The 25162-nt window shown below is 48.0% G+C and overlaps 1 protein-coding gene across 4 annotated transcripts in view; it reads left to right on the top strand.

Moving 5' to 3' along the window:
* Positions 1 to 24768, top strand: part of Nf2 (NF2, moesin-ezrin-radixin like (MERLIN) tumor suppressor) — a 94712-nt gene extending 69944 nt beyond the window's left edge. The window contains exons 12-18 of one of the 4 annotated variants that reach the window (XR_006847951.2): positions 1500 to 1717; positions 3231 to 3336; positions 6271 to 6398; positions 9024 to 9189; positions 10860 to 10904; positions 21540 to 21593; positions 24519 to 24768. Coding sequence is in view for 3 of the 4 variants with exons in the window: in XM_046427251.2 (XP_046283207.1) it covers positions 1500 to 1717; positions 3231 to 3336; positions 6271 to 6398; positions 9024 to 9196; positions 10860 to 10972 (738 nt within the window). In the remaining variant the exon portion in view is untranslated. Of the gene's footprint in view, positions 1 to 1499; positions 1718 to 3230; positions 3337 to 6270; positions 6399 to 9023; positions 9197 to 10859; positions 10988 to 21539 lie in introns of those variants that run through there. The other 3 variants (XM_046427248.2, XM_046427249.2, XM_046427251.2) reach the window with 3 other exon arrangements.
* The last annotated feature ends 394 nt before the right edge of the window (positions 24769 to 25162 follow it).

The raw sequence follows: 25162 nt of genomic DNA, 5'->3' as shown, positions 1-25162 counted from the left end.
TTTTCATTTTTATTTTGGGAAGAGCTTTCACTAAGTTGTCCAAACTAGCCTTGAATTTATGATCCTACTTCTTCAGCCTCCCGTGCCAGACTTTATTTCAGCTTTTAAAAAGGCAGTGCCTTTTCTTTTCACCTGTTTGCCAGAAACAGGTTTAGGTTGAGTTCATGTGCATCCAGACTCTACTTTTACCACAGGATTACCTTTAAAGCAGCATTATTTGACTTTGGCACTACTGACATGGGGGGACCTCTCATCTGGGGCTGTCCTCTGCATCAAAGGATGATTAGCATTGTTTCTGGCCTCTACTTCCTAAATGCTAATAATACCACCTTAACTTTCTTTTTTTTTAATTAATAGTATCATTATTTTATTATGTTTTAAAAATCTGCTAGCTAATAATATATGGCAATATATAGAAGTACAAACTTCATAAGTACATGATGAGTATTATAATCCAATTGATAATTATATGCATCTTACTGCAAGAATGGATTTGTATATTTATGTATTTATTTATTTATTTTTGCATTATAATTCTTAATGAACCATTATATCATAATTTATCATATCTCTGATTATATTAACCTCCCATTTGTGACAATCAAAAATGTTTCCAGGGCTGGAGATGTAGCTCAGTAGTAGAGTACCTGCTTAGCATGCACAAGGCCCTGGGTGCCTTTTCCAGTATTGAGGGGTGGGGTGGGGTGGTGGTGGGTATCTTCAGACATTGCCATGTGCCTCAGGGTGGTGGGGGACAGAGATAGAACCTCTTCTGTTTTGTTTTTGGTTTTGATACTGGGGATTTAACCAAGAGGCACTTTACCACTGAGCCACATCTCCAGCCCTTTTTATTTTTTACTTTGATACAGAGTCAAACTGAGTTGCTTAGGCCTTTGCTAAGTTGCCGAGGTTGGCCTTAAACTTGCCATCCTCCTGCCTCAGCCTTCTGAGTTGCTGGGATTACAGGCATGCTCCATCTCTTCCAGCCTTCCTCTTGTTTCTTTTCTTTTCTTGGTCGTGGTGGGGTACCAGAGATTGAATCCAGGGTCATTCAACTACTGAGCCATATCCTAGCCCTTTTTGTTTTAAGTCAGGGTCTTGTTTAAGTTTCTTAGGGCCTTACTAAATTGATGAAGTTGGCTTTGAACTTGCAATCCTCCTGCCTCAGCCTCCCGGCCTCCTCTGGTTTGGAACCACTGATTTAAAGAGAAAGAAGTACAATGTTTAAGTTGTTTTTCTCCCTCATAAAGCATCAGCCTTAGTTGAAATGGGTACTCAAAAAAAGTGCCCTTTCTTTTTGTTTCTCACTGATGGAGCCCAAAAGGCTCTTCTAAATATTTGGGGGATGTGACATGTCATCTGTTTCATGAGTGCTGCTGAGGGGACACTTGGTGACAGGGCCCGAGGAGTCCAAGACTGGTTCTTGCTGACCTGCGTGTTCCAGGGCAGATCTGGGCAGGAGGTAGGAACCCAGTCCAGCTGAGCACACTCCTCTCTAGATGCGGTCAGAGGAGACAGCCGACCTGTTGGCTGAAAAGGCCCAGATCACCGAGGAAGAGGCCAAACTCCTGGCCCAGAAAGCCGCAGAGGCAGAGCAGGAGATGCAGCGCATTAAGGCCACAGCCATTCGGACAGAGGAAGAGAAGCGCCTCATGGAGCAGAAGGTGCTGGAGGCTGAGGTGCTAGCACTGAAGATGGCTGAGGAGTCAGAGAGGAGGTGAGGGGGGGTGTCCTGGAAATTTGGGCCTGGCTAAGGGACTCTCTCTCCTTGAGCTGGGTGGCAGCCATCCTCAAGCTGCTTCTCCATTGTGGGGCAAGGATGGGGACATTCCTTCCTGGACAGGGTTGGGTAGCTGAAGCTGTTGGAAGGACCCAGAAACAGTTTTTTTTTTTTTTTCTTTTGCTGAGTAGACCTCTCTGGTCCTGCATCTGTGATAAACCCCTGTCTGTCTGATAATCATTTTGCAAGAGAACCTCTGAGCATCTCCAGACTGCTTTTAGTCAAGGAAATTAAAAAAGTCATTTTTGTATTTAAAAAAATGTGGTTCTTTCCTCCTTTTTTATTTGGGATGGTGGTGGTGATGTGGGAAAACAGAGGTTATTTATCTTGAAAGGGAAATTAGGCATCTGAAGTCCCAGCAGCCTTCTTAGTAGATAGTGGGGAGAGGGAGGCAGGGTTCTCCTTGGGACCAAGTTGGGAACTGTTGAAGGGAACTGCTGTTGTCTGTACTTTTCAGAAACTATTCTAGGATCTGGATTGTTCTGCAGCCTTCAGATAAACACTGGAACATTCCCCACAGTATCTGGCTGTATTGATTTAGAACACTTGAATCTGGCTCTTAGGCACCAAGGTTCATTCACTACGATTTTCCCCATCACTCTTTGCGTGTCATTCTGGAGAAATGGTTCCTGGTGGCTGGCCCTGTCCTGGCCCCCTTTCTTTCTATGTTGGTCACATTTGCTGTGAGTGTTGGATCTCAGTCTGGGTCCCCACAACAGGCCTCACATGCTGCCCCTAACATGTGTCCTTTAGGGTGGGGATCTGCACCAAGAAGCAGTTGCCCTCAGTGGCAACTGCCTTCAGTGGCAGATTTGATCTTCCTGCCTGAGGAAAGTGGGTGCTTAACCTGCGACTCTTTTACTTGCAGGCTGTGAAGAAACATTCTTTCCTATTTTTGACCTTTATGGTCTAATATAAGACTTTTGGGAAAAAAAAAGACCTTTGCTCTCCTGTGTACTTCCTTTGCCCTGCCCACTGTCACCAGAAATAAGCAAATGTGCCTCTCGCTCCTCCCCAACTTCCTACCTTCCTCTGTCTCCACCTATTACAGAGGTTTTGTTTTGTGTTTTTTGATTTTGTTATGAGATGGGATCTTGCTATGTTGCCCAGGGTGGCCTTGAACTCCTGGGCTTAACCGATCCTCCTGCCTCAGCCTCCTGAGTAGCTGGGACTACAAATATGTGCCTCTGTACCTGGCTGGCTTGCAGAACTCCTTGTTTGGCTCTTCTCCCCACTGGCTTCTCTCCCAGTCTAGAGTTACCAATTGAAATAAATAATGCCCAGGAATGTTGACCTTGCTTTGGGAGTTCTGACTTCCTGTAAATGTCACTGTCCTGTTATCCTCAAAGTTAACCCATGTCCCTCCTCTCTAGGGACTGGGTGAGAGTAGGGGTATGCTCTTTCTACCTGTTCTTTTCTATGGAGCTGACATCTCCTCCTTCCTTTGCAGGGCCAAGGAGGCAGATCAGTTGAAGCAGGACCTGCAGGAAGCCCGTGAGGCAGAGCGAAGAGCCAAGCAGAAGCTTCTGGAAATCGCCACCAAGCCCACATACCCGGTGAGCCTGGTGGAGGCTGCCAGCCTGTGATTGCTTTAGAGACCTGGTGATTTCCTGTCCCTCCCAGCCCTTGGTTCATTTGACAGTGCCTTCAGGGTGACCATTCAAGTGAACACATGATCGAATGCAGTCAGGAGGGGCTTTTGGCCTTGGACTAGTTATTTACCTCTCTGATTAGCTAGATAACCAGATAAAAGACAGTAACATAGATAATGGGCAAAAGGGCCTTCTCCAGTTCTGGAATTTACTTCAGAGTGAATAACTGCCATGCAAGAACCAGCTGCCAACCTCAGTTTTGTGGACAGGGCGACAGACTTCTGCTAAATTGGGCCACAAAGTAAATAGAAGCTGCTTCCCTTCCTTTCCTCTGTGCAATCTTCTCAGCAAACTTTCTTTGCATACCTGTTCTGTGTCCACATAATACCACAAACGTGGAAATCTGTATCCAGATAGATGTGCACAGGTGCACAGAATACAGCCCAGCCTTGGAGGCAGGAGAGGCTCAAGATAGCATCTGAGGGCTAGGGATGTGGCTCAAGCGGTAGCGCGCTCGCCTGGCATGCGTGCGGCCCGGGTTCGATCCTCAGCACCACATACAAACAAAGATGTTGTGTCCGCCGAAAACTAAAAAAAAATAAATATTAAAAAAAAAAAAAAAAAAGATAGCATCTGAGCTGAGTCTTGGGGTGGGAGCCGGGACTATCCAGATGGGAAAGAGACAATAGAATGTTCTGGGCAAAAACACAGGTGCACCCACAGCACATACACACAGTCCATTCACCTGCATGGCACCAACACACACACTGCACATTCAAGTACACAGCACACATACATACACTGTGTGTGCGTTCACAGCACGTTCACACATAGCACAGATGCAGGTGGGGTACAAGAGACAAGCTGCTTGGGGTTTGGGATGGGGGATGTGGGAGCAGTTTGCTGGTTGTCTTTTACTGTGTTAACACCCTCCCTAAGCCAAATGTGTGGCTCCAAACAACCATTCATTATACCTCTCACAGCATGGTGAATTGATTTGGCTTAATGTCTCAGGTTGTCTCGGGTGGTCACAGGTGACACAGAGACTGGGGTCACCTTGAAGGCTCAGCTGGGCCCTCAGGATGTGTGTGTTTAAAACTTACATTGGGTCAAGCTATTCTAAGATATACCTCTTAGCAATAAACCCTGAAGGAGATCATCATATCATTTTTTTAAAATATTTTTTAGTTGTTTATGTGGTGCTAAGGATCAAACCCAGCGCCTCACACGTGCTAGGCAGCGCTCTACTGCTGAGCCACAACCCCAGCACCCCCCCGCCCCCCCTCTGCCATCAGTTTCGTAATCACATTTTATGGTACAGATAGGTTGTAATTTATCTAACCAGTTCCTTATGATTGGGTATTTAGTCTGTTTCAATATCCCTGAATGCATATCTTCATACATACATGTGTGGCTATGTTGGTAGAATAAATTCTTGTAAATAGAGTTGGGTAGTCAGATGTTCAATTTTGGTGTGCTTCAATGAGGTTGTGCCAGTTTCTGCTCTCTCCAGTGATGTGGCAGCCAATGCTTATCCTTGCTGGAAGTTTTTATGAAGTATAACTTATATACAGAGAAGTACCCAAATTGTGGCTGAACATGATGAATTTTCATAAAACAACCCATGTACCCTGCATTCAGATCAGAAAACAGAATGTGTTTTGGACCCTCACTAAACGCCACTTCCGACATCCTCCAGACACCCTGCCTTAGGCCTTGTTATTGTCACAGATGAACATTTTGAGGCTCCGTTCTTCCCCAGACACCATCCTGGACTCAATACAGGATCCAAGGATAAAAAAGAGAAGGATCCTACCCACAGGAAACTTGCAGACAAAGAAAACAGAATACACAGCCAAAAAAGAATCTTTCAGGGCAGAATTACTGAAAAGGCCCATTACAGAGTTCCCCGCAGTGTTAAGGGACAACATAGTGAGAGACTGAGGGATTTAAGAAAGCCCTTGAAAGAGGCACAAGGAGAAAGGGCACAAGGAGAAGTGACACAGATAGGCATGAGTACAAAGATGGAGAGGCAACATGGCTCAAGGGACAATAAATAGTAGCATTTACGATTTAGTAGGGTGAATAGAGGGAGGTAGGGAGGTAGACTGGGGCTGTGTTTTAGAGATCTCTATGCTCTGGGATGAGAAAGTCCTAAACCAAATCTAATGACTTCATTCTATACTTTAAGCCATCCTCCAACTCCGTTTTCTGAGTCCCAGCCCCTCAGCAAGCTGGCATTGTCTGGTCTGGGCCAGTTTCCTCCCCGGTCTCCCCACATACCTCTGCACACACCCAGCACTCTGGCTGGACACTCTCTGCCTTACCCACTGATGTGCCTCTCACTTGGTACCCTTCTCCTTGTGGCATATTCTGATTCCAACAGAAGCAGCATTTCTTACAGTACACCTCCTCCACCCCCCCTGGCCTCTGTTCACTCCCTGGCTACAGTGTTTATCTTATTTAACTGTGAGGATCTGTGAACACATCTGTTTCCTGAATAAGACCTGCAGCTGCTCAGAGCCAGGGATGCTGTCTTGCTCTGTGTGTCTCCGGCTCTTAGCACAGGGCCTGGGAGTTTCCTAAATGAAAAAATGAATGGGTGGGCTAGGGTTGTAGCTCAGTGGTAGAGCACTTGCCTGGCATGCGTGAGGCATTGGGTTTGATTCTCAGCACCACATAAAAATAAATAAAGTGTCTTCAACAACTGAAAAAAAAAAATTTTTTTTTTAAGTGAACAGGAGTTTGTGTTTGATTCAGCTGAGCATGAGAACAGTCAAATGTGAGGGGAAGAGGGATGATTTTCCTGTCTGTGGGACCATTCACCTGGCAGCATTGAATGTGGAGGGTTTGTTCTTGTATAACTGAAACTTCCTAATCTGAGCTTTTTCATTATAGCCCATGAACCCAATTCCAGCACCGTTGCCTCCTGACATACCAAGCTTCAACCTCATTGGTGACAGCCTGTCTTTTGACTTCAAGGATACTGACATGAAACGGCTTTCCATGGAAATAGAGAAAGAAAAGTATGTAGCCCCCTGTGCCCTGCTTGGGGCAGCCATGAACAAGATGCAGTGGATGTGAGCCTAGGGACACAAAGGGTTGCTGTGGCAGCCTGTCACTAACTCCTGCAAAGATTTGCTCTGTTGTCATCTACTAGAGGATGAGTTTCTTAATTAGAAATTAAAGACGACAGATCAGCAGTCAATTTTACAGGATAAAAATAACACTTGATTGGTGGCTTGGAATTTATAGTGGCTCAAAACCTCGACTGAAGAATAGGACTGGCCAGGCACAGTGGTAAAAGGACCAGGCACGTAACACATGCAAGGCCCTGCGTTCAATCCTTAGAACTGAAAAACAAAAAAAGAACAGGACTATTTTGTCCGGGGTCTCTAAGTCAGACTGCTGCTGTTCCTGTCCTAGTAGGCTGTGGTTTTCACCTAGTCACATTCTCCAGTGACTCAGATCTGTGTTGGTTCCCATGGCCAGAATAAAGAGAAGAGAAGATACTCGGGCTGAAGTCTCAGGAAAGCCAGTGGCTGGAATGGGCCAGCTCTGCTGCATTGGGCAGCCCTGAGTGGAGTTCTGGCATGGCCTGACCATAGCAGCTTTTGCCAAGCTGCCCTCCACCCCTAACACCATGTGAAGGAGTTAGAGAGTGGAGCCCAGCATTCTAACACCTTCAGACTGGTGACCTGGTTTCAAGACATGAATTTTGGGAAGTCAATAGACAAATGTAGATTAGATATAGAGAGGGGTCATGCTGCACAGGAAGGTGAAGTGAGGGAGCCCTCATTCCCAGAGCTGGAGGTAAACTGGTTAATGATGCCACAGCTGTCAGAGAACAATCACAATAGCTACCACACTTTATCAGGTTATTTGAGATTTTTGTGTCATTTAATTCCTGCTAACAATCATCACACTGACATCAAAGGTTTTCGTGTTCCCATTTTATAATGGCTTGGTTTAATGAGCTCACCCAGCATCATGCAACTGGAGGAGCAGACCAGTGGTTGAAAACCCTCACCCATGTGTGGCATCCTCAGGATAAGCCTCTGGGAAAGTGCCTCCATGGAGTCCAGCAAGCCAGGCTCTCTTTCTCTTCAGTCCCTCATATTCAGGGGACAGCAAAGAAGCCAGTGACCGAGAGCCTCTTATGGAAGTATCTGCTGTCTGCACTCCTTTCACTCTTGTCCAGCTGTGCATATTTATGTGGTTGTGATCCATGTGAGGCTACATCCTGTTCTGTGTCCCGCTGTTTTATAGTTTGTATTTTCTTACTGTCTTAGTATGTTTGGCTGCTATAACAAAATACCTGAGGCTGGGTGGCTTATAAACAGAAGAAATTTATTTATCACAGTTCTGGAGGCCGGGAAATCCAAGATCAAGGCACTGTCAAACAGAGTGTGAGAGCCCACACAGGTGGCGCCTTCTTGCTGTGTTTTCATGTGATGCACTCACAGGTACCAGAGGACTCTCTGGAGTCTCTTATGTAAGGACACAAATCCCATGATGAGAGTGCCACCCTTCTGATCTAATCACCTCCCAAAGGCTCCACCTTCTAACACCTTCCCATTGGTGATCTGGTTTTAAGATGTGAATTTGGGGGAGTCACAGACATTCATTGTGTGTGTGTGTGTGTGTGTGTGTGTGTGTGTTTATTGATCTACTCTAATTTTTTCTATCTATCTATCTATCTATCTATCTATCTATCTATCTATCTATCTATGCATCAATCGTGCTGGGGATCGAGCTGGGACCTGTAGCACTTGTTACTCTTGCACATATTGGCAGAGCCCATCTTCTAGCCATGGTTATCCCTTCAGAAGCCTCCTTCACATACGTGTTGCATAGTTTTCCAGACCATTCCCTTGTCATTGGACACTTCAAAGGCAATTCCTAGATTTTTACCATTTTACATACTGTTGCTCAGTGTATCTACTTGCAAGTGGGGGTGGAGATCTTCCTTTCCTGGTGTTGGCTGAGTGAGCTTCTGTCCTCTTTAGGAGAGGAAGTCTGAGAATAAGTGGGGCATTATGGTCTATCAGAAGAGATCATTTGAATTACTTCTTCAAGAATGGCTGAGACAAAGAGTGTTTGCGGTGTTAGGAATCTTGTTTTTTTTGTGCAAAACTGAAAGCTATCTTTGACAAATAGTAATTGTAGAGTGCTCTATAAGAATTTACAGAGGGCTTTCTTTCCTATATTGTGTGTGTGTGTGTGTGTGTGTGTGTGTGTGTGATACTGGGGATTGAACCAAGGGGCACTTTACCATTGAGCTATAGCCCCAGCCCTTTTAATTTTTATTTTTTATTTTAAGATATGGTCTCACTAAGTTGCTGAGGCTAGCTTGGAACTTGGGATCCTCCTGCCTCAGCCTCCTGCATTGTTGGGATTACAGATGTGTACCACCATGCCAAGCTCCTGTACTTTGTTTAATCCTGACCATATAGCCCTGTGATCATTATTCCAATTTTACCAATGAGGAAACAGATTCATTCATTGCATTTAAGTGACCAGCCCAAGCTCCCATGGCTGGCCTATGAATGACCTTAGACCCTGGCTGTGCAGCTTGTGGGTCACAGACCATCTCACCTATGCCTCAGGGTTAACCTGTGCCCTGATCCACAGTGTCCTCTTGCCTGCAGAGTGGAATATATGGAGAAGAGCAAGCATCTCCAGGAGCAGCTTAATGAGCTCAAGACAGAAATCGAGGCCTTGAAACTAAAAGAAAGGGAAACAGCTTTGGACATTCTGCACAATGAGAATTCGGACAGAGGTGGCACCAGCAGCAAGCACAATACCATTAAAAAGGTACCCAGTCTCTTGGCTTTTACTGATCAGGATATTCATTAGCGAAATGTGAGGTTGGCATCTGGTTTCCTCAGGAGGCGAGTCATTAGATTGTTGTCATTTTTTACATGTACTTAGTTGAGGAAATTTTTCAACTCCTGCCAGAAAAGGAATTTAATCTACCAGCGACCGTGAACCCACTGGCTTGATGGAAGTGAAACTTGTGTTAAAAGCTCTGATGAGATGAATCCCTGATAGAAGATGGGTTTTGATTCATCATTGAGCACTAAGCGGTTCTGTTTTTTAAGCCAAGGGGAGTTATGCCCAGGGAACTGCCTTGCTTAATGAGAAGGCACAATGAAGAATGGAGTCCCCTCTAGTCTTTTTGCATTTTTAAGTGGCAAGGACTTGATAGAGAAACCATATTCTGAATTTTCAACTTTTTTCATACTTGAATTACCTAGGAGAACATTAATGTTTTAAAAAATGAGCTTTCATCTACGAGGCTCACAGTAGCCCGTCTTCCTTGCCTGATATTTGAAGCTCTCGGCATTTTAGATATTTAGAAGTTAAGTTCCATACATATTATCAGCCCAAGAGCGTAACTCCCTTATATATAGGCAAAGCAGAAGGTCTTTACTGGCCAGTTAATGCTCTGTTTTTAACTGATAGCATAGGACCAGGTTTTACTATAAAATAGGTGTGTGGGTTTTTTTATTTTTTATTATTTTTTAATTTTTTGTATACCCCTGAGTATATCCTCACCCCTTTTTTTTTTGAAACAGGGTCTAACTACGTTGCTTAGGGCCTTGCTAAATTGCTGAGGCTGACCTCAAATTTGCAATCCTCCTGCCTCAGTCTCCCTAGTTGCTGGGATTACAGGCATGAGCCACTGAATCCAGCTTAAAATAGGTGTTATTAAAATAAGATTGTTTATTGGGTTTAGATGATCTTAGAATTAATTGATCTGGTTCAAGTTTTACTCTTTACCTTTAAGATGTTCTCTAAAATGGTCTCCCAGTTTAAGGACTGTCTCTGTTTTCAGTGGTTAAGCTGTGACTGAATCTGCCTGTCATCGTTGATGGGTACAGTAGGGAACTCCCACTTCTCTCTAATGACTCCAGTTACAATTGGCATCAGGTAGAGAATCACTTTTAATAGCATAACCTAGAAGGAAAGGCATTTCCACGTTCTTTGTTCTTTCCTCTGGTTTCTGTCCTTTCTTGGATATCCCTTCTAAAACAGTTATTAAAGTGGTTTCCCTTTTTTTTGTGCGGTGCTGGGGATTGAACCAGGCAAGCACGCTACCACTGAGCCATATCCCCAACCCAAATGAAGTTATTAAAAAGTTAAAAGGAGGCCTCTACCACTAAGCAAAGAGGTAAAACGATAATTGGGCCAATGAGCTAGTCCACCTTTGAGGGAGCTTCCTCAGACCCCACCCCACGCTCTTGTCACCTGAGCACCGAAAGTGGTCTCCTCTTTGCCACTGCTGCTGTAGTGAGCTGGACCTTCAGCCACTAGAACTTGGAGTGCTGAAGTTAGAGAGACCTGTTTTCAAGCCATTAAAACAAGCGAAGTCACTCATCATTATTTCAGGCCTGTCTGAGCATTTTGCAAATGGCACATGTGGCATTGTTGATATCACAGGGTATGTTTTTGTTTTTCTTCATTTTATTTTGCTGGTTTAGCCTCAAGCCCAAGGCAGAAGACCTATCTGCATTTGAGCCCTCAAAGTAGGTTATTCCCAGGTACTCTGTCTGTGGTGATGGTACTGCCCTCTGTGATACTAACCCATGCATGAGCTTGCCTGTCTCTGTCCTCGGGCCACCAGGAGCCCTCCTGAGGGCAGGTGAGACCTGGGTACTGGCCACAGCATGCTTTGATCTGAGAGCAGGCATCCACTTTGTGGGGCCAGGCCAGTCTCCAGAGCCCAGGTGGCTGCCTTGTTCTGAAGAGCATGTCACGGGACTATAGGACTGGTTGTCCTTCCCATTTTGTGTCATTGTTGGGCTGGGAAAGGTCATGGCTTCTTGTCCAGTCAGGTCTGTCTAAAAGCCCTTTGTCTTGGTGATGTACTCCTTCGATAAATAACCCTAGCATGGAAGTGGGGCCAATTCCGGTGCTTTCCAGACTGTGTCTCTAACTGAAGATCACAACCTATCATGTGGTGGTAAGCTCTGCAGGCCTGTAGCCACACCTGGCAGCTTCTGGTCATGGAAGGGAGGGGTCACCCATGCTCACTCATTTTCCTTTAGAGCTTTCCCATTCACTTTTCAAGTGCAGCAAACTCAGAGCATAGGGGTTTCATCTGTCAGTCTGGTGGGCTGCCTGTCCCATCTCAGCTCTTAAGGCAGCTTAGCTTCAACTTCTCTGCAGTGTGGAGTGGGACTGTGCTCGGGGTGATCTCACATTGGAATAGTCCTGTTGCAGGCACCCAGAAGATGAGTGATCAGTGGTTGTTTAGTGAATTAATGGAATGATTGCTGCTTATTCTTCCAATGCCTAGGTGGTGAAGAGAATTTATTTTGTCTGGTAATAAAATAACATCTTGCCCCTGCTTCTCACCTAATCCCTAGTCCCGCCCATGCCAGTAAGCTCTGCACCGTCCAACAGGGATATAATATGTGTCCTTCGGAGTCCTCATTTAGTCGAGTAGAATAAGTTAATCGGAAATTTCTACCCAAAATAAGATCTGGCATAAGATAGATCATATTTATAGTCATTATCTTAGCAAGAGAAGTTAGCTATTAAAGTCCCAGATAGATCTTTAATAAGATGGATTAGAGCTGTCAGTGGTTCCAAGAATACAAGGCATGAACCCTGATTTGGGTGTATCTTGAGCCCTGATTGATTTTGAAGACTATTTCTTTCATGCTTCACATTGGTGTTGATATCCTGACACGCACCAGTGTGTGTTCTGAGCAGAACAGTTATGACCAGCATCAGAATGGGCAAGCCAGGGGGATTTCTGTCCAAGTGGTGACCCCATGTAACTAGTACCACAGGGACCCACCATGGTTTCTAAACTTTGGTTAAACAGGAACAAACAGAAAATTATGATTCATTTCGGCCTATACTTTCAGTTTTTCTCTGCATATGATCATACTGTTCATCTGAATATGATTTTATCCTCCTTCTATAATGATGCAGAATATTTAAATGCTCCAGTTTCCTAAATTTTTTTTTGTCAGGGGTTGGGGTGGTGGGGGACCAGGAATTGAACTCAGGGACACTTGACCACTGAGCCACATCCCCAGTTCTTTTTGTATTTTATTTAGAGACAGGATCTCACCGAGTTGCATAATACCTCACTAAGTTGCTGAGGCTGGCTGAAGTTTCATTTTTTAGTCAAATTTGTACCATTTCTAGAATAGATAGTCAGGTCCTCCATAATGACATTTTGTCAATGGAGGACTGAGTATTCAACTATGGTCCCTTAAGAGTGCATCACCTAGTGACATCATAGCAGTTTGTTTGTGTAAGCACATTCTATAATTTTCACTCAGTGACAAAGTCGCCTAACAACACATTTCTCACAATATGTCTCCATCATTAAGCTATGAGGAACTGTATATGGAAGCATTCATTCATTCATTCGCTTAATGTCTTCATGTGAACTTGTTTTTAAACATGTTGTCAAGCTCTAGATAATCAAGAATTCTGTTTAATCAAGGGTTAATAAAATGTGGACTTCGCTTATTTATTTATTTGTGGTACTGGGGATGGAACTCAGAAGCACTCTAACACTAGGCTACATCCCCAGCCCTTTTGATTTTTTTTTTTTTTTTTGAGACATGATTTTGATAATTTGCTGAGGGTCTTATTAAGTTGCCAAGGCTGGCCTTGAACTTGTGATCCTCCTGCCTCAGGTTCCCAAGTCACTGGGGTTACAGGTGTGCACCGCCACGCCTGGCAGTCTGCCTTTTAATATGACTGGACTCTCAGCATCACTGGATTACATATTGGCAGTTTTTGCTGCACTCAAAATTTGAGGCATGCTCCATTTTCTAGACTTTGGTGGTCCCTGTGACTGGTGACTCCATGACCAGCCAGATATCTGTGCAAAGGTGGCTCTGAAGTCTTGCCTACCACAGGGTGAACTAATGCAAGCCTAGCAGAGGAGAAGTGCCACCTCAGGCTTTGGAAACGTGAGTACCTAGATGTCGAAGGCAGAGTTCCATCTAGAATATCTGGAGATGAGAGATGGAAAGACCAGTGCTGACTTGCAGAGTTTCCTAAACGTTTCTTAACCTGGGTCCAAACCAGCCTATTTGGATTTTTATTTTATTTTAGTGATTTTAGATCTTAGATTTCAATGGAAGAATGGTTCTCTCACCTACTGCAGTCCAGGTATATAACATTCCTCCTCCTTGTTGAAAAGTTCAGTGTCCGGTGTGGTTCAAGCAGTTCCCATGGGGGCTGTGGAAAGCTGAAGCTAATTTAAGTGTTACCATGATCCCTTAGGAATGCTGAGAGGCTATGCCAGTTGGTTACTCAGGGTTTTACCATTGCTCTGCCACTTCTTTTTCTATAATTTTTCCTCTCTTGAGAGGAATAAAGCCAGGTACTAGGGTATACACCTGTAATCCCAGCTACTTAGGAGGCTGAGGCAGGAGGATCCCAAGTTTGATACCAACCTCACCAACTTAGCAAGGCCCTAAGCAACTTAGTGAGACCCTGTCTTAAAATAGTAAATAAAAATGGTTGGCTCAGTGGTAAAACACCTCTGGGTTCAATCCCCAATATGAAAACACACACACACACACACACACACCACACTACACACTGGGGAACCTGGATTTGTTTCATTGTCCAAGGGAGCTGCACATGTTACTGGCATCAGTCAGACTTGGGTGGGGCACATAGGATTCCTTGAGTCCTGAGTGCTTTGCCCTCAGATCCACAGTGCTAATGCAGGAGCTGTGCTCAGGTTGGGGTTTAGCTGTGCTGCCACAACCTGGAGATAAAAACATGGTCCCAGACCATGCACATTTCATGGTCTTGCTGTCATCCTCTTTTAAGAGACTGGTTTCAGTCTCTTGGTTCTGGGCTGGCCCAAGGTGCCAGCAAACAAGTGATAATTTTTGTGTCCATGGTCTCAAATGGAGCAGAGGATTTCAAAGAAATCAACAGATGAGAAGTTATGAGGGTTGTGAGGCTTAGAAAGCTTATTTTATTAGCTTTCTAATCAGACCATCTAGGTCCAGCTGTGGTTCCCACTGAGGGAAGAGACGGAACCAGAGGAGGCTTGACATTCATGGGAAGCTCAGCTCCTACTCCTTGATCAGAAAGACATAAAAGTCCAATGTCATCTTCAATTTCTGCTGAGTCCCCTTGGAGATTCAGGGCTGGCGAAGTGAAGTAGAACACTCCAGACACTCAGGGAAGTGATAAATCACAGGGAGAGAGTGAGTATGCGTGAAAGGCATCTCCCACAATTAAAACAAGCAGCCAGAGCCTCCCTAGTGACCCCTGGTGTACATCACCAGCCTCAAAGATGGATGCTAAGTAATTCATGTTTAATATGTGGTTCCTATGTCCAGCCGTCCTTATGACCCTGTAGGCCACTGCATTAGGAACTGGGCATCTTGTCTGGTAGAGCATCCTTGTCCCTGACACAAAAGGCAGCAAACTGGCTTCTCAGTTCCAGAACCTTCCCTTTGTTGTTGTGCTCAAAGGAGGAGGGAAGAAAGAGGAGTGTGGACTGGGGTGAGAGCAAGTTGTGGGCATTGCACACCCAGAAAAAATTACAGTGGCCACCCAGACTCAGCTCCCGGCTCTGTAGGAGCACATGGAAGGCATTAGGAGTCATTGGCTGATGTTAGGAGGGCTCCTCCTAGATGTGACACTGTGGGCCTGTCCCTGAAGGCCATTCCTAAAAACATGCACACAGTTTTCTTGCTTGTTTCTGGTAACACTCTCAAGAGAAAATTGTGTGTGTGTGTGTGTACACATGTGTGCGCACATGCATGCAATACTGGGGATTGAGCCCTGGGGCACTCTACCATGAAACTACATCCCCAGCTCTTTTTATTTTTTATTTTAAGACAGGGTCTAAGTAAGTGGCTGAGACCTTGAACTTGTGCTCCTGGAATTACAAGCACGCACCACTGCACCCATCTCAATAGTGGATTCTATTGGCCTCTTTTCCAAAGGATGTCAATCCAAGCCTGGTTTTGGTCAAGATGCTTTATCCAGTCAAGCAGTTGTTCTTTGGGAGGTGTTGAGCCTACAAACTGCCTTGCTGGCCTAGGATATTTTATGACTATTTGGAAGTGCCTGAGGCCATTATTGGGCCTTATTTGATGCAGTAAAACATCCCATTTGGCCCCTGGGCTCTGAAGATATGTTTCAGTGCGGCTCTCCACGGGCATCTGATTTGTTGCTGCAACAGTGGGAGGGAAGAGCCGGGATGCAAACTCATTCTGCTGGCTCGAGGTTCCGTTCTTATGAGCCTTGCCATGATTTCTCTTTTGAGATTGGCAATTTAAAAGTGACATGAGTATTTCTGGACCGCTTTCCTAAGGCTCTTGCTCTCAGGGCTGAGTAGACACCATTTAGCCTCCACCTGCCCAGTGAGGTGAATCAAGCCTATTAGTCCATTTGTCAGATGGAAGAACAAAGTAGCAAAAGGCCCTACCAGCCTCACAGCGGCAGCTGAAGACACGGACAGACACATTTCCAGACATCTTTCTGCTGCCTTAGGTCCCTGAAGGATTAATACACAATAGGGCCCCCTGGGTTTTCCTGGGAACATTTCTTTTTAGAGCTAATACCAAATTGGATTTGTTTGTTAGAATGGACGTGGCTTTTCATTCCACCCCTGTTTAGAAATAAGCGTGCAGACAGCCCTGTCCCTGTGCTCATCACCAGATGGCATTTGGGTGCAAGCCATCCTAGCACGACTGCAGAAGAGCTTCATCTGGCCACTTTATAGCAGCAACCCCCTTCAGCAGCCCTACCCCTCTTTGGCTCCAGTTTAGAAGGGGGGCTGCTTACCACACCCCAAACCAAAGACTAGATTGGAATTTCCTGCTCCTAGATGTGGCTGCCACCTTTCTGCTCCAGAGTCTGCTTCCCCCCTGTGGATCCTCATGCCAAACAATCTGCATGTCCTTTTGTATCTTCGCTGTCCCTTGCTCCTTCATTTTCAATATGTAGTGGCGGAGAGGAAGTATAACATGATTTTAGAGCCTGCATTTCAATTTCACTGCATTTTTATGGGACAAGCAGAGTCTTCGTGCCAGGAGTTATTAGGTTAGTATCTAAAATGGGTTCGGTGCTATTGGCATTATTGTTTAAAATGAATTAGATAGCCCCCTCCCCCTTCCTTACCCCCCTCTCTTGGGATGAGTAGATTGAGGCGAGGCCCCCAGAGACTAGTTGAAGGAATCCTGGAACTCTGATTAGTTTTGTTCTCCCAGCTTAAATGTAGAGCTTCCTTTCTCCACTACTGATAGCCCAAGTGGCTCTCTGTCCTACCCACCCCTCCACCCCCTTTTGCTTTAGGAACAAGATTATCACAATGCGGCCTTGTGAATCAATTTTCTCTCTGTGCTGATGAAAGTGTAATTCATTCTTAATCAAGCAGCCTTGCTGCTGCAGGCTCCATGCCGGAATACATTTAGTTACCCTCCCATCACTTTGGGAAACAGTCCCCTAAAAGGACTTTTAGAGGAGAACTAGAGGAATTGGCAGCCTGCCAGCACTGTGGGTCTCCAGCAGGGGGCACTCTTAGGAGCGATTTTTAAAGAGCTGTGCTTCCACGTGGGCCACCAAGAAGGTGAGAGTGCTTGTCACAGATACCTTCCAGGCTTGCTGTCTCCAGGCCCTAGGGACATTTCTCCAGAGCATCTTGATGGGCTGCCTGTCACATAGCAGTGAGCAAGAGCTGGCTGCATCAGATTGCATGCCTGGGTTAAGGAGACCCAGCTGGCGACCAGGTCTTCTTCTAGGGCTGGGAGGAGCCGGCCTCCTGTCTTACAAGGAGACAGATTTGTCTCCTGAATCTGAACTGGTTTAAATTGGGTGTAAGGGCCATTTTTGTCGTATCACATAGTTTGTGGAACAGAAGGAGGCCTTGATCTGCTGAGTGGCTTCCTTTCCTATGCTTCCACAGCTTGGCAGCTGTCACAAACAACTGGTTGTTTGATGGAGCAGAAGGTAGGATGAAAGGTGATTGTGACAGGGTCAAGTCTGTGGATGCTGGGCAGGAGGTAAGAGCCAGCCTTGCAGGTGGATCAGAGGCTCCATAAGACTAAAAAAAAAAAAAAAAAAAAGCCCGATAGATCTGCCACAAAGGAAAGGAAGTCATTCTCTTCAGAATGGACTTGGATTAGTGATAGACTTGAACAACTGGTTCCGTCAAGAGAGGACTTAATTCCTCCTGTGTTATTCACATGGCTGATTCTAATCAGATGTGAAGAGACAGCTGGAAGAGAGCAGCAGGTCAGCCTGGGGCCTGGTGAGAGATTTGGTGTTCTTTTAGTCATCTTTAGGAAACTGGCAAGAGCACTTTGGGTTGGAGACTTTGAGCAGGATCCTCGTGGTTTACGGTCTTACCAAAGGAGCAGGGTTTGACTGCTAGGCCTGCCGTGGTTGGATTTGACTATGAATTCTGAAGGACAGTGCTGGGAGGACACAGTCACCATTCATGTGCAGCAGAGCTCTGCTCACTTCTCAGAAGGAGTCGAAGGAGGTCCATCAGACCGGGAGGCCCCACGGATGCAGCCATTGTCAACTAGATCCTGGTTGTGTATCCGTGAGCTGAGGTCGTTCTTTTCCCTAATTGCTGAAATGCAAAGACCTCTTCTGGGTGACCTTCTAGATACACTGCAATGTGCACGTAGAGCCCACTTCTGCCTGGAGACTTCCCCCCAGCAGGCAAGGCTGGGAACAGGCAAGCTATTGCTGTGTTAAAGGGAGCACAAACATCTTTTCTTGAATTCTGGTGACAAGTGGGACTCACGGGGCTTCTTCAGTTCTCAACTCACAGTGCAACATAGGACAAGGCAAGGGCCTTCGCAGGATCATCTCCTTGGTACCTTGTGGCTCTGTCAAGCAGAGGTGTTGCTGTGTTGTGCAGAGACAGCCAGCCTGGCCACCAGGCAGTAAGACAGACTAAGTATCGCCATGGGCTGGTGAATCTTCGAGTGCAAGAGCCACAGGGAAACCAAGAAGCTTTTTTTAGCTGGTTTTTTTGAGTGGAAGAAGAAGACCCAAAGTTTGTTTTGTGCCACTTTCTCTGAGTCTTTGCCTTCTCTTTTATGCTTCTGCTTCTGCTGCAACTCTGCTGTAAATGTGACAGTAAGCTTTCCAGAACAGACCCTGCAGTGGCAAAGGCTCCCACAGGTGAGGGGAGTGCCCTGCAGGGAGCACAGTTGGTAGAAGCAGTGGGCAGTGGTGGGAGGGAAGGGGCTCCTGAGTTATCTGGAGGAAAGAGGCCCAAAGCCTTTCCACACAGAACCTCATGGCCTCCCCCTGTGCTCTCCTGGTCCTGCCAGGAAAAGGGCATTTGATGTCTAAGATGAAGAATGCTGTGGGGGGAACTAGGCAGAGGCCATGGTGGGGCCTGGAAGGGTTCCTAGCCCTGGGGCGTAAGCGCGTATTATGAATTCCTCAGACGTTGGGGTTCCTAGTGGAATTGGAAATTGCCAGAACTGTAGTGCGAGTTTGGAAGATGGGGGCTGCAGCAGCCAGATCTGCCTGTGGGTGGCGACCATGGGAGACTCCCCTTGCCCTCCGTCTGCCGCCCTCAGTGACCCATGATGCCATGTCTGAGCCACCTCTGGCCAGTGAGCCTAACAGCCTCCGGACCTTTTGGACAACTGTGATGCCCTCTCTCTCTCTTGCATGGTCAGAATATCAACTTTACTGAAAGCCTTTCCTTTCTGTGAGACTGAAGGCAAATTCCTGGTCTGGCAAGAGAAGAGGTGGGCTGAGCCCTGCCCTGCCCTGCCCTGCAGCAGGGGTGGATACTGATTGGGAAGTGGCCCGCCCACCAAAGAGCACTTAGCCTCCTAACATGCTTGAGTAACTGGAATCTGGCGCTGCCAGCGCTGCCAAAACCCTCCCCTGGCACCTCGAGGGGACAGCCAGCACACTCTCTGGTAGCGGATCCAGGAATTCTTGGAGCCAGCATTGTGCAAACAGGCAGGAGGCTCTCGGAGGCCCCCACAGCCTGGGCTCCCTGCCTGGGGAAGTAGCCAGGCCAATGGGGCAGCGCTTGCCCTGTCTCAGAGGCCATGACCCTGCCTTTGCCTGCAGCCCTTCCTGACAAGCACTCTGCTCTGCTGCCCCTGGGAGGAGAGGAGCCAGCGCTGGGGGAGGGAAGGAACGTGATGCTGCTATTAGTAATAACAGCTGCCAGGCTCTCAGCACGTGCCAGGAGTGGCGCTGAGAGCTTCACAAGCGTTTCCCAGTTCCCCTGCAGGTCCCCTGTGAGGAAGGGGCTGACACACCCTGCATGTGCTGGGAACTGAGGCCAGAGGGATTCAGTGACCCACCCAGGGCCACCCAGCTGGTCAGTGGGCCACATGGGCCTTGGGTCAACCATGCTTATGTTTGACTCAAAGTGGCTGTGAGCATGGCTTTGTCCCCTACAGGGCCTCTGCCCCCTAAGGAGCCTTCTGAGGTCTTCTCAGAAGTGTGGGGGAAGCCAGAGTGGAAATGTGGGTACACACCATTTGATTCCAACCCTGAGCCGAGAGGGGTTTTGTCCCAGAAGCTCTCTGGCAATTGAATTTGTCTTTCTGGTTGCCCTCCTGGTTCCCATTATCACGGGGCACACAATTGCTGGCCCTTCTCTGATGGCACTGAGGGAGAAGCCCGTCCACATGCAGCTCCCTTCTGGAGGGAGTTCCATTTCAGCAAAGAAAAGCTGTCTCCATTCCATCAGAACTGGGCTTCCAAAGGGCTTCTGGAATTGGTTCCACTGAAGGAAACGGCTCAGATGCCTCCCTGCATTCCGCTTGTTAGTCGGGAACTTCAAGGCCAAAAGATTTGGCAGGATTTAAAGAGTCAGCTCTCAAGCTGTCTCATTTTGAGCTCGCTAATGCTGCCTGTCTTTTGATGGTGAAGTGGTTGGTTTAGAGTCTCCCTCCCATGCCCTTTGTAGAGCCCTGGGTAAGACTGAGGGCTCTTCAGATTTGGAGACAGCCTGAGAGGTTGGAGGGTGAGGAGGGCATGACCAGCTAGCCTGCCATGGCTTACTCCCGAGTAGAGAGACTCAGAGGTTAAGGGTGTTCCCTGGGGCCCCCCAGAGAGCTGAGGGTGGAGCGGGTTCGCCTGGGCCTTTCTCAGCTCCTTGCGGAGCTCCTGCCTTCCCCCATCTTGCCACTCAGCTGTCATTACGATTCGCATCATTCACTCAACATGCTCTGCGCTCCTACCCAATGCCACGCACTAAACTAAACGTTTTGGGGATATGAAGATGGACTCCCTGCTGTCCCTTTGCCATCTCTCCTATGGAAAGTTCTGGAGCTAAATCTAGAATGCACGGTCTTGCCCCAGTGGGTCTATTTCAGGAGCAGAACAGGGCAACAGGAAGACACTTGTGCCAGATCCTTCTGTTTGGGGAAAAGGCTACCAAGTGGTCTCAGAGTCAAGGACTCAGGAAGCACAAACTCCACCATGCTCAGAGTGTGGCCCCTGATCCACCTCTTCCCTTCTGAGCTTCTCTGATGCCATTCTTCTTGGGCAGTGTTCTTCCTGGGAAGGCCTGACAGTTGATGGCCAGAATGCTGCCCATATACACTGTCCCCCCTGCCTGTCCCACATGGGGAAACTGCTGCCTCCCAGCTCATCAGGAGACATCCCTCTCAGCTCCTCAAAGCAGGTCTGCTTTGAGACCACTAGGAGCAGAAGGGACAAGCCCTTCCTTGTCTAACCCGGGCCTGCCTTCCCCAAGTATGGGTTGCCTTACCTGGGAGTCAGGACTGAGAGGGTTTGCCCTGCTGAGCTGGGTCTTCCTGGTCCAGAAAGGATAAGAATCCCAGGCTGGTGTTGCTGTAGATACTGCAGAGGTGACGTGTCAGTCTTTTGTAGACAAGAATATATGAGAATCTAGTAAAATACCTAGGGACCCTTATCTTCTATGAAATGGCAACACTGATGACATTTTCTTGCTAACATGGCTTCTGCCCACCATCCATGCCTCCTGGCATGTCCTCCTTTGTCACCTAATTTGAAAGCTGGGGCAAGTCTGGAATCCTATTTGAACTTGACCACCAGCCTCTTGAACATCTACTTGAACAGGCCTCCCCGTCACTCCAGACCACCTTTGAGGTTAGTCCGTGCAGCAGGAAGGGATCCCACATAAAAGGACAGAAACACACTGCCCCTTTCACTTCTTCTCTGCTCTCTTACAGCTCACTTTGCAGAGTGCCAAGTCTCGAGTGGCCTTCTTTGAAGAGCTCTAACAGGTGACCGGGCCACCCCAGGATCTGCCACTTCTGCTGCTTCTGGCACCAGCGGGATGGGTCCAACACCATGGAAACCACCCTAGGGACTACCTGGGGGCTCCTGTGGGAGCTCCAGAATTTCCCCCAGCTTAGTGGAGAGCCCAGCCCCCTTCATGTGCAATTGCCTTTGAACTACGACCCTGCAGAGATTTCTCTCATGGCGTTCTAGTTCTCCTGACCTGCGACTTTAATTTTTTTGAGAAGTGTTTGTCCTTTTTTGTCTTATGTGGGATCCCATACTTCCTCTGTTCCAGCACCATGGTGTGTGTGTGTGTGTGTGTATGTGTGTCTCTGTCTGTCTGTCTGCCTGCCTGCCTGCCCAATGCTGACCTCCAGAGCCTTGTCTGGGAAATGGTTGTAGGGAGTGAAGTGCAGAGGCCGCCTGGAGGCCAGGAGGCTAGTCTTGCTACTCCACCCTGCCCAGGGTTCCGGGACGTCCCTGCCCTCCACAGGCGAGGACCTGGCACAGTGAAGCAGTAGGCCTGGCTGTGCTGGGGCCCAGAGCAGCCTGTTGCCACACGTCAGCGGCGAGCTTGCCTGAAGCTCGGGACCCGCAAAGCGATGAGTCCTCAGCGAGGCACCACCGAGACAGCAAGTGCTGGCTGCCAGCTGCTGGGACAGGCAGGCCAGCTGCGACTGGGGAGACGCGGGGAAGAAGCTGTGATGAATGGCCACCAGCCAGCTGAGCGACTGGAGGCAAATAGAGCAGTGTAGGGATCTGACGGTACAGTGTTCACCGCCCCCACAGCCACCCCAGCCCGGGTCAGAGAGGTAGGCGGGAGCCACATGTGTCTTCCCCGTCCGCCTGCCTATGGAGGATGGGGAGCTTCCTGGTCATGTTCTCATCAGTGCCTGGAACCCCAGGCATGACCAGGAGTGTGGGGGGTGCTCCATGAGCTCCGAGGCCCCACAGGTACTTCTAGCTGTCCCAACACCACGCTCCAGAGCCCCAGTCCTCCTGCCTCACCCCTCCTCTAGGCCACATGCCAGCAGGACCTTCACTTATACCTGGGCTTCATTTTGCTGTTTCTTTGTCCCCCTTCCACCACTGAAGCCCCTTTATTTTGTGTCCCCTTGAGGGCCCAGCGAGGTCTCTCTCGTCCCTTCCAGCTGGCGCCTGACTCAGGTGTCCACTCGAAGTCGGTGCTCACACAGGTGCCTGGCAGCACTCACCCCATGACTCACTCACTCCAGGGTCTGGGGCCACCTCGGATCCTTTTCTCCATGACTCCTGTTGCAGCTGAGGCCAACCAGGGCCCTTAGGTCCTAACACCTGGGCCTTAACGCAGGGCAAGTGATATGTCTTAATCAGGAAAAAGACACTTATTAACTGAAGACAGATGAGGGCCTCGAGATGTCCCGAGGGCAGAGGCCATCTCAGGTGATTCCATTTGGTTTTGAGAAACTGAGACTCGCTCGTGAGATCCGGCTTTGTTTCCACTGTCAGCCTGAGCTAACAAGGTCCTGGGCTGGCTGCCCCCTTCTTGAGCTACCTTGCCCCTAGGAAACCAGCTCTGGGCACTCAGGGAGGGACTCCAGTCTAGAACCTGAAAGCAGATGGCTGTGGCAGATAGGGAGAGTCCTTGGGAGCTGAAGCCTTGGGCATTTGCAAAGTCACGTCTGGCTTTTGTGCCTGGCTCTGTCTTCTTGGGTGTGAAACCCATCCCTGAATTTCTACCAGGACTTACTTTCCTCCCGATCTGTAAATTTAATCTTTAACAGTGGCTGTGGGGCACAGGAGCATGATAGTCGTTTATAAAAATGATGTTGGGCTGTGTTTTTTAATTTAACTGCTGTGTGTATCTCTGAAGTCCAAGAAATGCCAAGCCATGTGGCCACGCTGAGCTATGGCCACCTGGGGCCCCGCTGACCCAGGAAGGAGGGCCTGCCAGTGACACTAACAGCCAGAAGCCCTTCGGCCCTCTCTGGAGGGAGAAGATGGGGTCCTCAGAATGTTGAGCCCCAGTAGGAGAAAGAATGAAAGTAGCGCTTGGTTTTCAGAGATTTGTGCCTTAGCCGAGGTGACTGTTCTGTCTAGTGAGTTTTTGTTTTCTGGTTTGTTTGGGGGTGGGGGGCGGTCTTTTTGGTGCCAGGGATTGAACTCAGAGGGCACTGGACCACTGAGCCACATCCCCAGCCCTATTTTGTATTTTATTTAGAGACAGGGTCTCACTGAGTTGCTTAGCGCCTTGCTTTTTGCTGAGGCTGGCTTTGACCTCATGATCCTCCTGACTCAGCCTCCTGAGAGTTTTTTTGTTTTTGTTTGTTTGTTTTGGGTACTGGGAACTGAATCCAGGAGTACTTTACCACTGAGCTAAGTCCCCAGTCCTTTTTGTTTTTCTTTTGAGACAGGGTCTTGCTAAGTTGCCAAAGCTGGCCTCGAACTTGCAATCCTCCTGCCAGAACTTCCTGACTCTGGGGTTACAGTCGTGTGCCACCACGCCTGGCTCCGGTGAGCATTTTGTAGAGCCTGGGAGCTTGTCAAGTAAGGAAGTCTCGGAAGTTCATAGAGAGCAAGGTTCTGGCCATGATTATTTCACTACCAGTGCTTCTGGTGGCTTTTAGGCAGAAGTGCCACCAATACTGAAAGCAGTCATGAAGTCACTGCCCAGCTTGGGACTCTGTGAGGTCATGCTGTTGGCCCATAGCCGTTCCCACATGTTTAATTGAGGCCCCACCTCAGCCACAGCAGCACTCTGACCCGTGGTCACCCCCCATTATTCATGCACCTGCCAGGCCCTGCTAGACAACGCCCTGTGGCATTACATAACATTTTGTGAGTGACTGTTCTGTCATCTTGGGGACAGGTTTCTTGCTCTCCCTCTCTTTTTCAAAAGTCCAGAGGCTGACAACCAGCGACAGTGACTACGTGTTCCTCCCTGACAGGGCTGGGGCCTCCCAGCCCCTGGCGGAGCAGCCTTGGCAAGGATTCAGCCTCTCCCAGTGGCCCTGGGGCCAAGCCGGCCCTCGTGGGATTCCAGGGACGCTGCATCCATTTTCAGAGATGTCAAGCAGCACTTCTTCCTGTAGGGCCTGACTCACGCCTCCTGTCAGGACCAGACCTTGGAAGGCTTTTTTCTATTCTGGGGACTGTTGTAATTTAAGTGATTGTTTTAATAAAAATTCTAAGCTCTAACAGTTTGTCACGGGCTTCCTTGGTTTGCTTGTCGCTCAAACTATTGAGGTGGCAAGACCAGGGCTGGGTGGTGGGGCCTGCTTTTGTGGTTCCATGAGGACAAGAGCCGACTGCCCAGATTTCACCTCTGGCTCCTCTTCTCTGAGGGCCAGGGATCACCTCCATCCCTGCTCGTGGCATCGTCTCTAACAACCCCTTCACCTGGGGACTCTTCCTGTGGATCACACTGAGGTGTGGGAAGGGCCCTGCTTGTCCTCGACTCCAGACCTGAGAATAGGGCACTGGAGTGGGGAATCCCTCTAGGCACTTCTGCTTCTAGGGTTTATAACTCTGGGCTCTGGAAAGTGGGGGACACATAGAGCCACGAGGACCCAGTCACCATCTGTAGGGTGGC

The sequence above is a fragment of the Marmota monax genome, unplaced genomic scaffold, assembly GCF_021218885.2.
Source record: "Marmota monax isolate L192 unplaced genomic scaffold, Marmota_monax_Labrador192_F-V1.1 WCK01_AAM20220418_F8-fsc00177, whole genome shotgun sequence".
In the NCBI taxonomy this organism is placed as follows: Eukaryota; Metazoa; Chordata; class Mammalia; order Rodentia; family Sciuridae; genus Marmota; species Marmota monax.
This window is presented reverse-complemented; position numbering and strand designations above follow the sequence as displayed.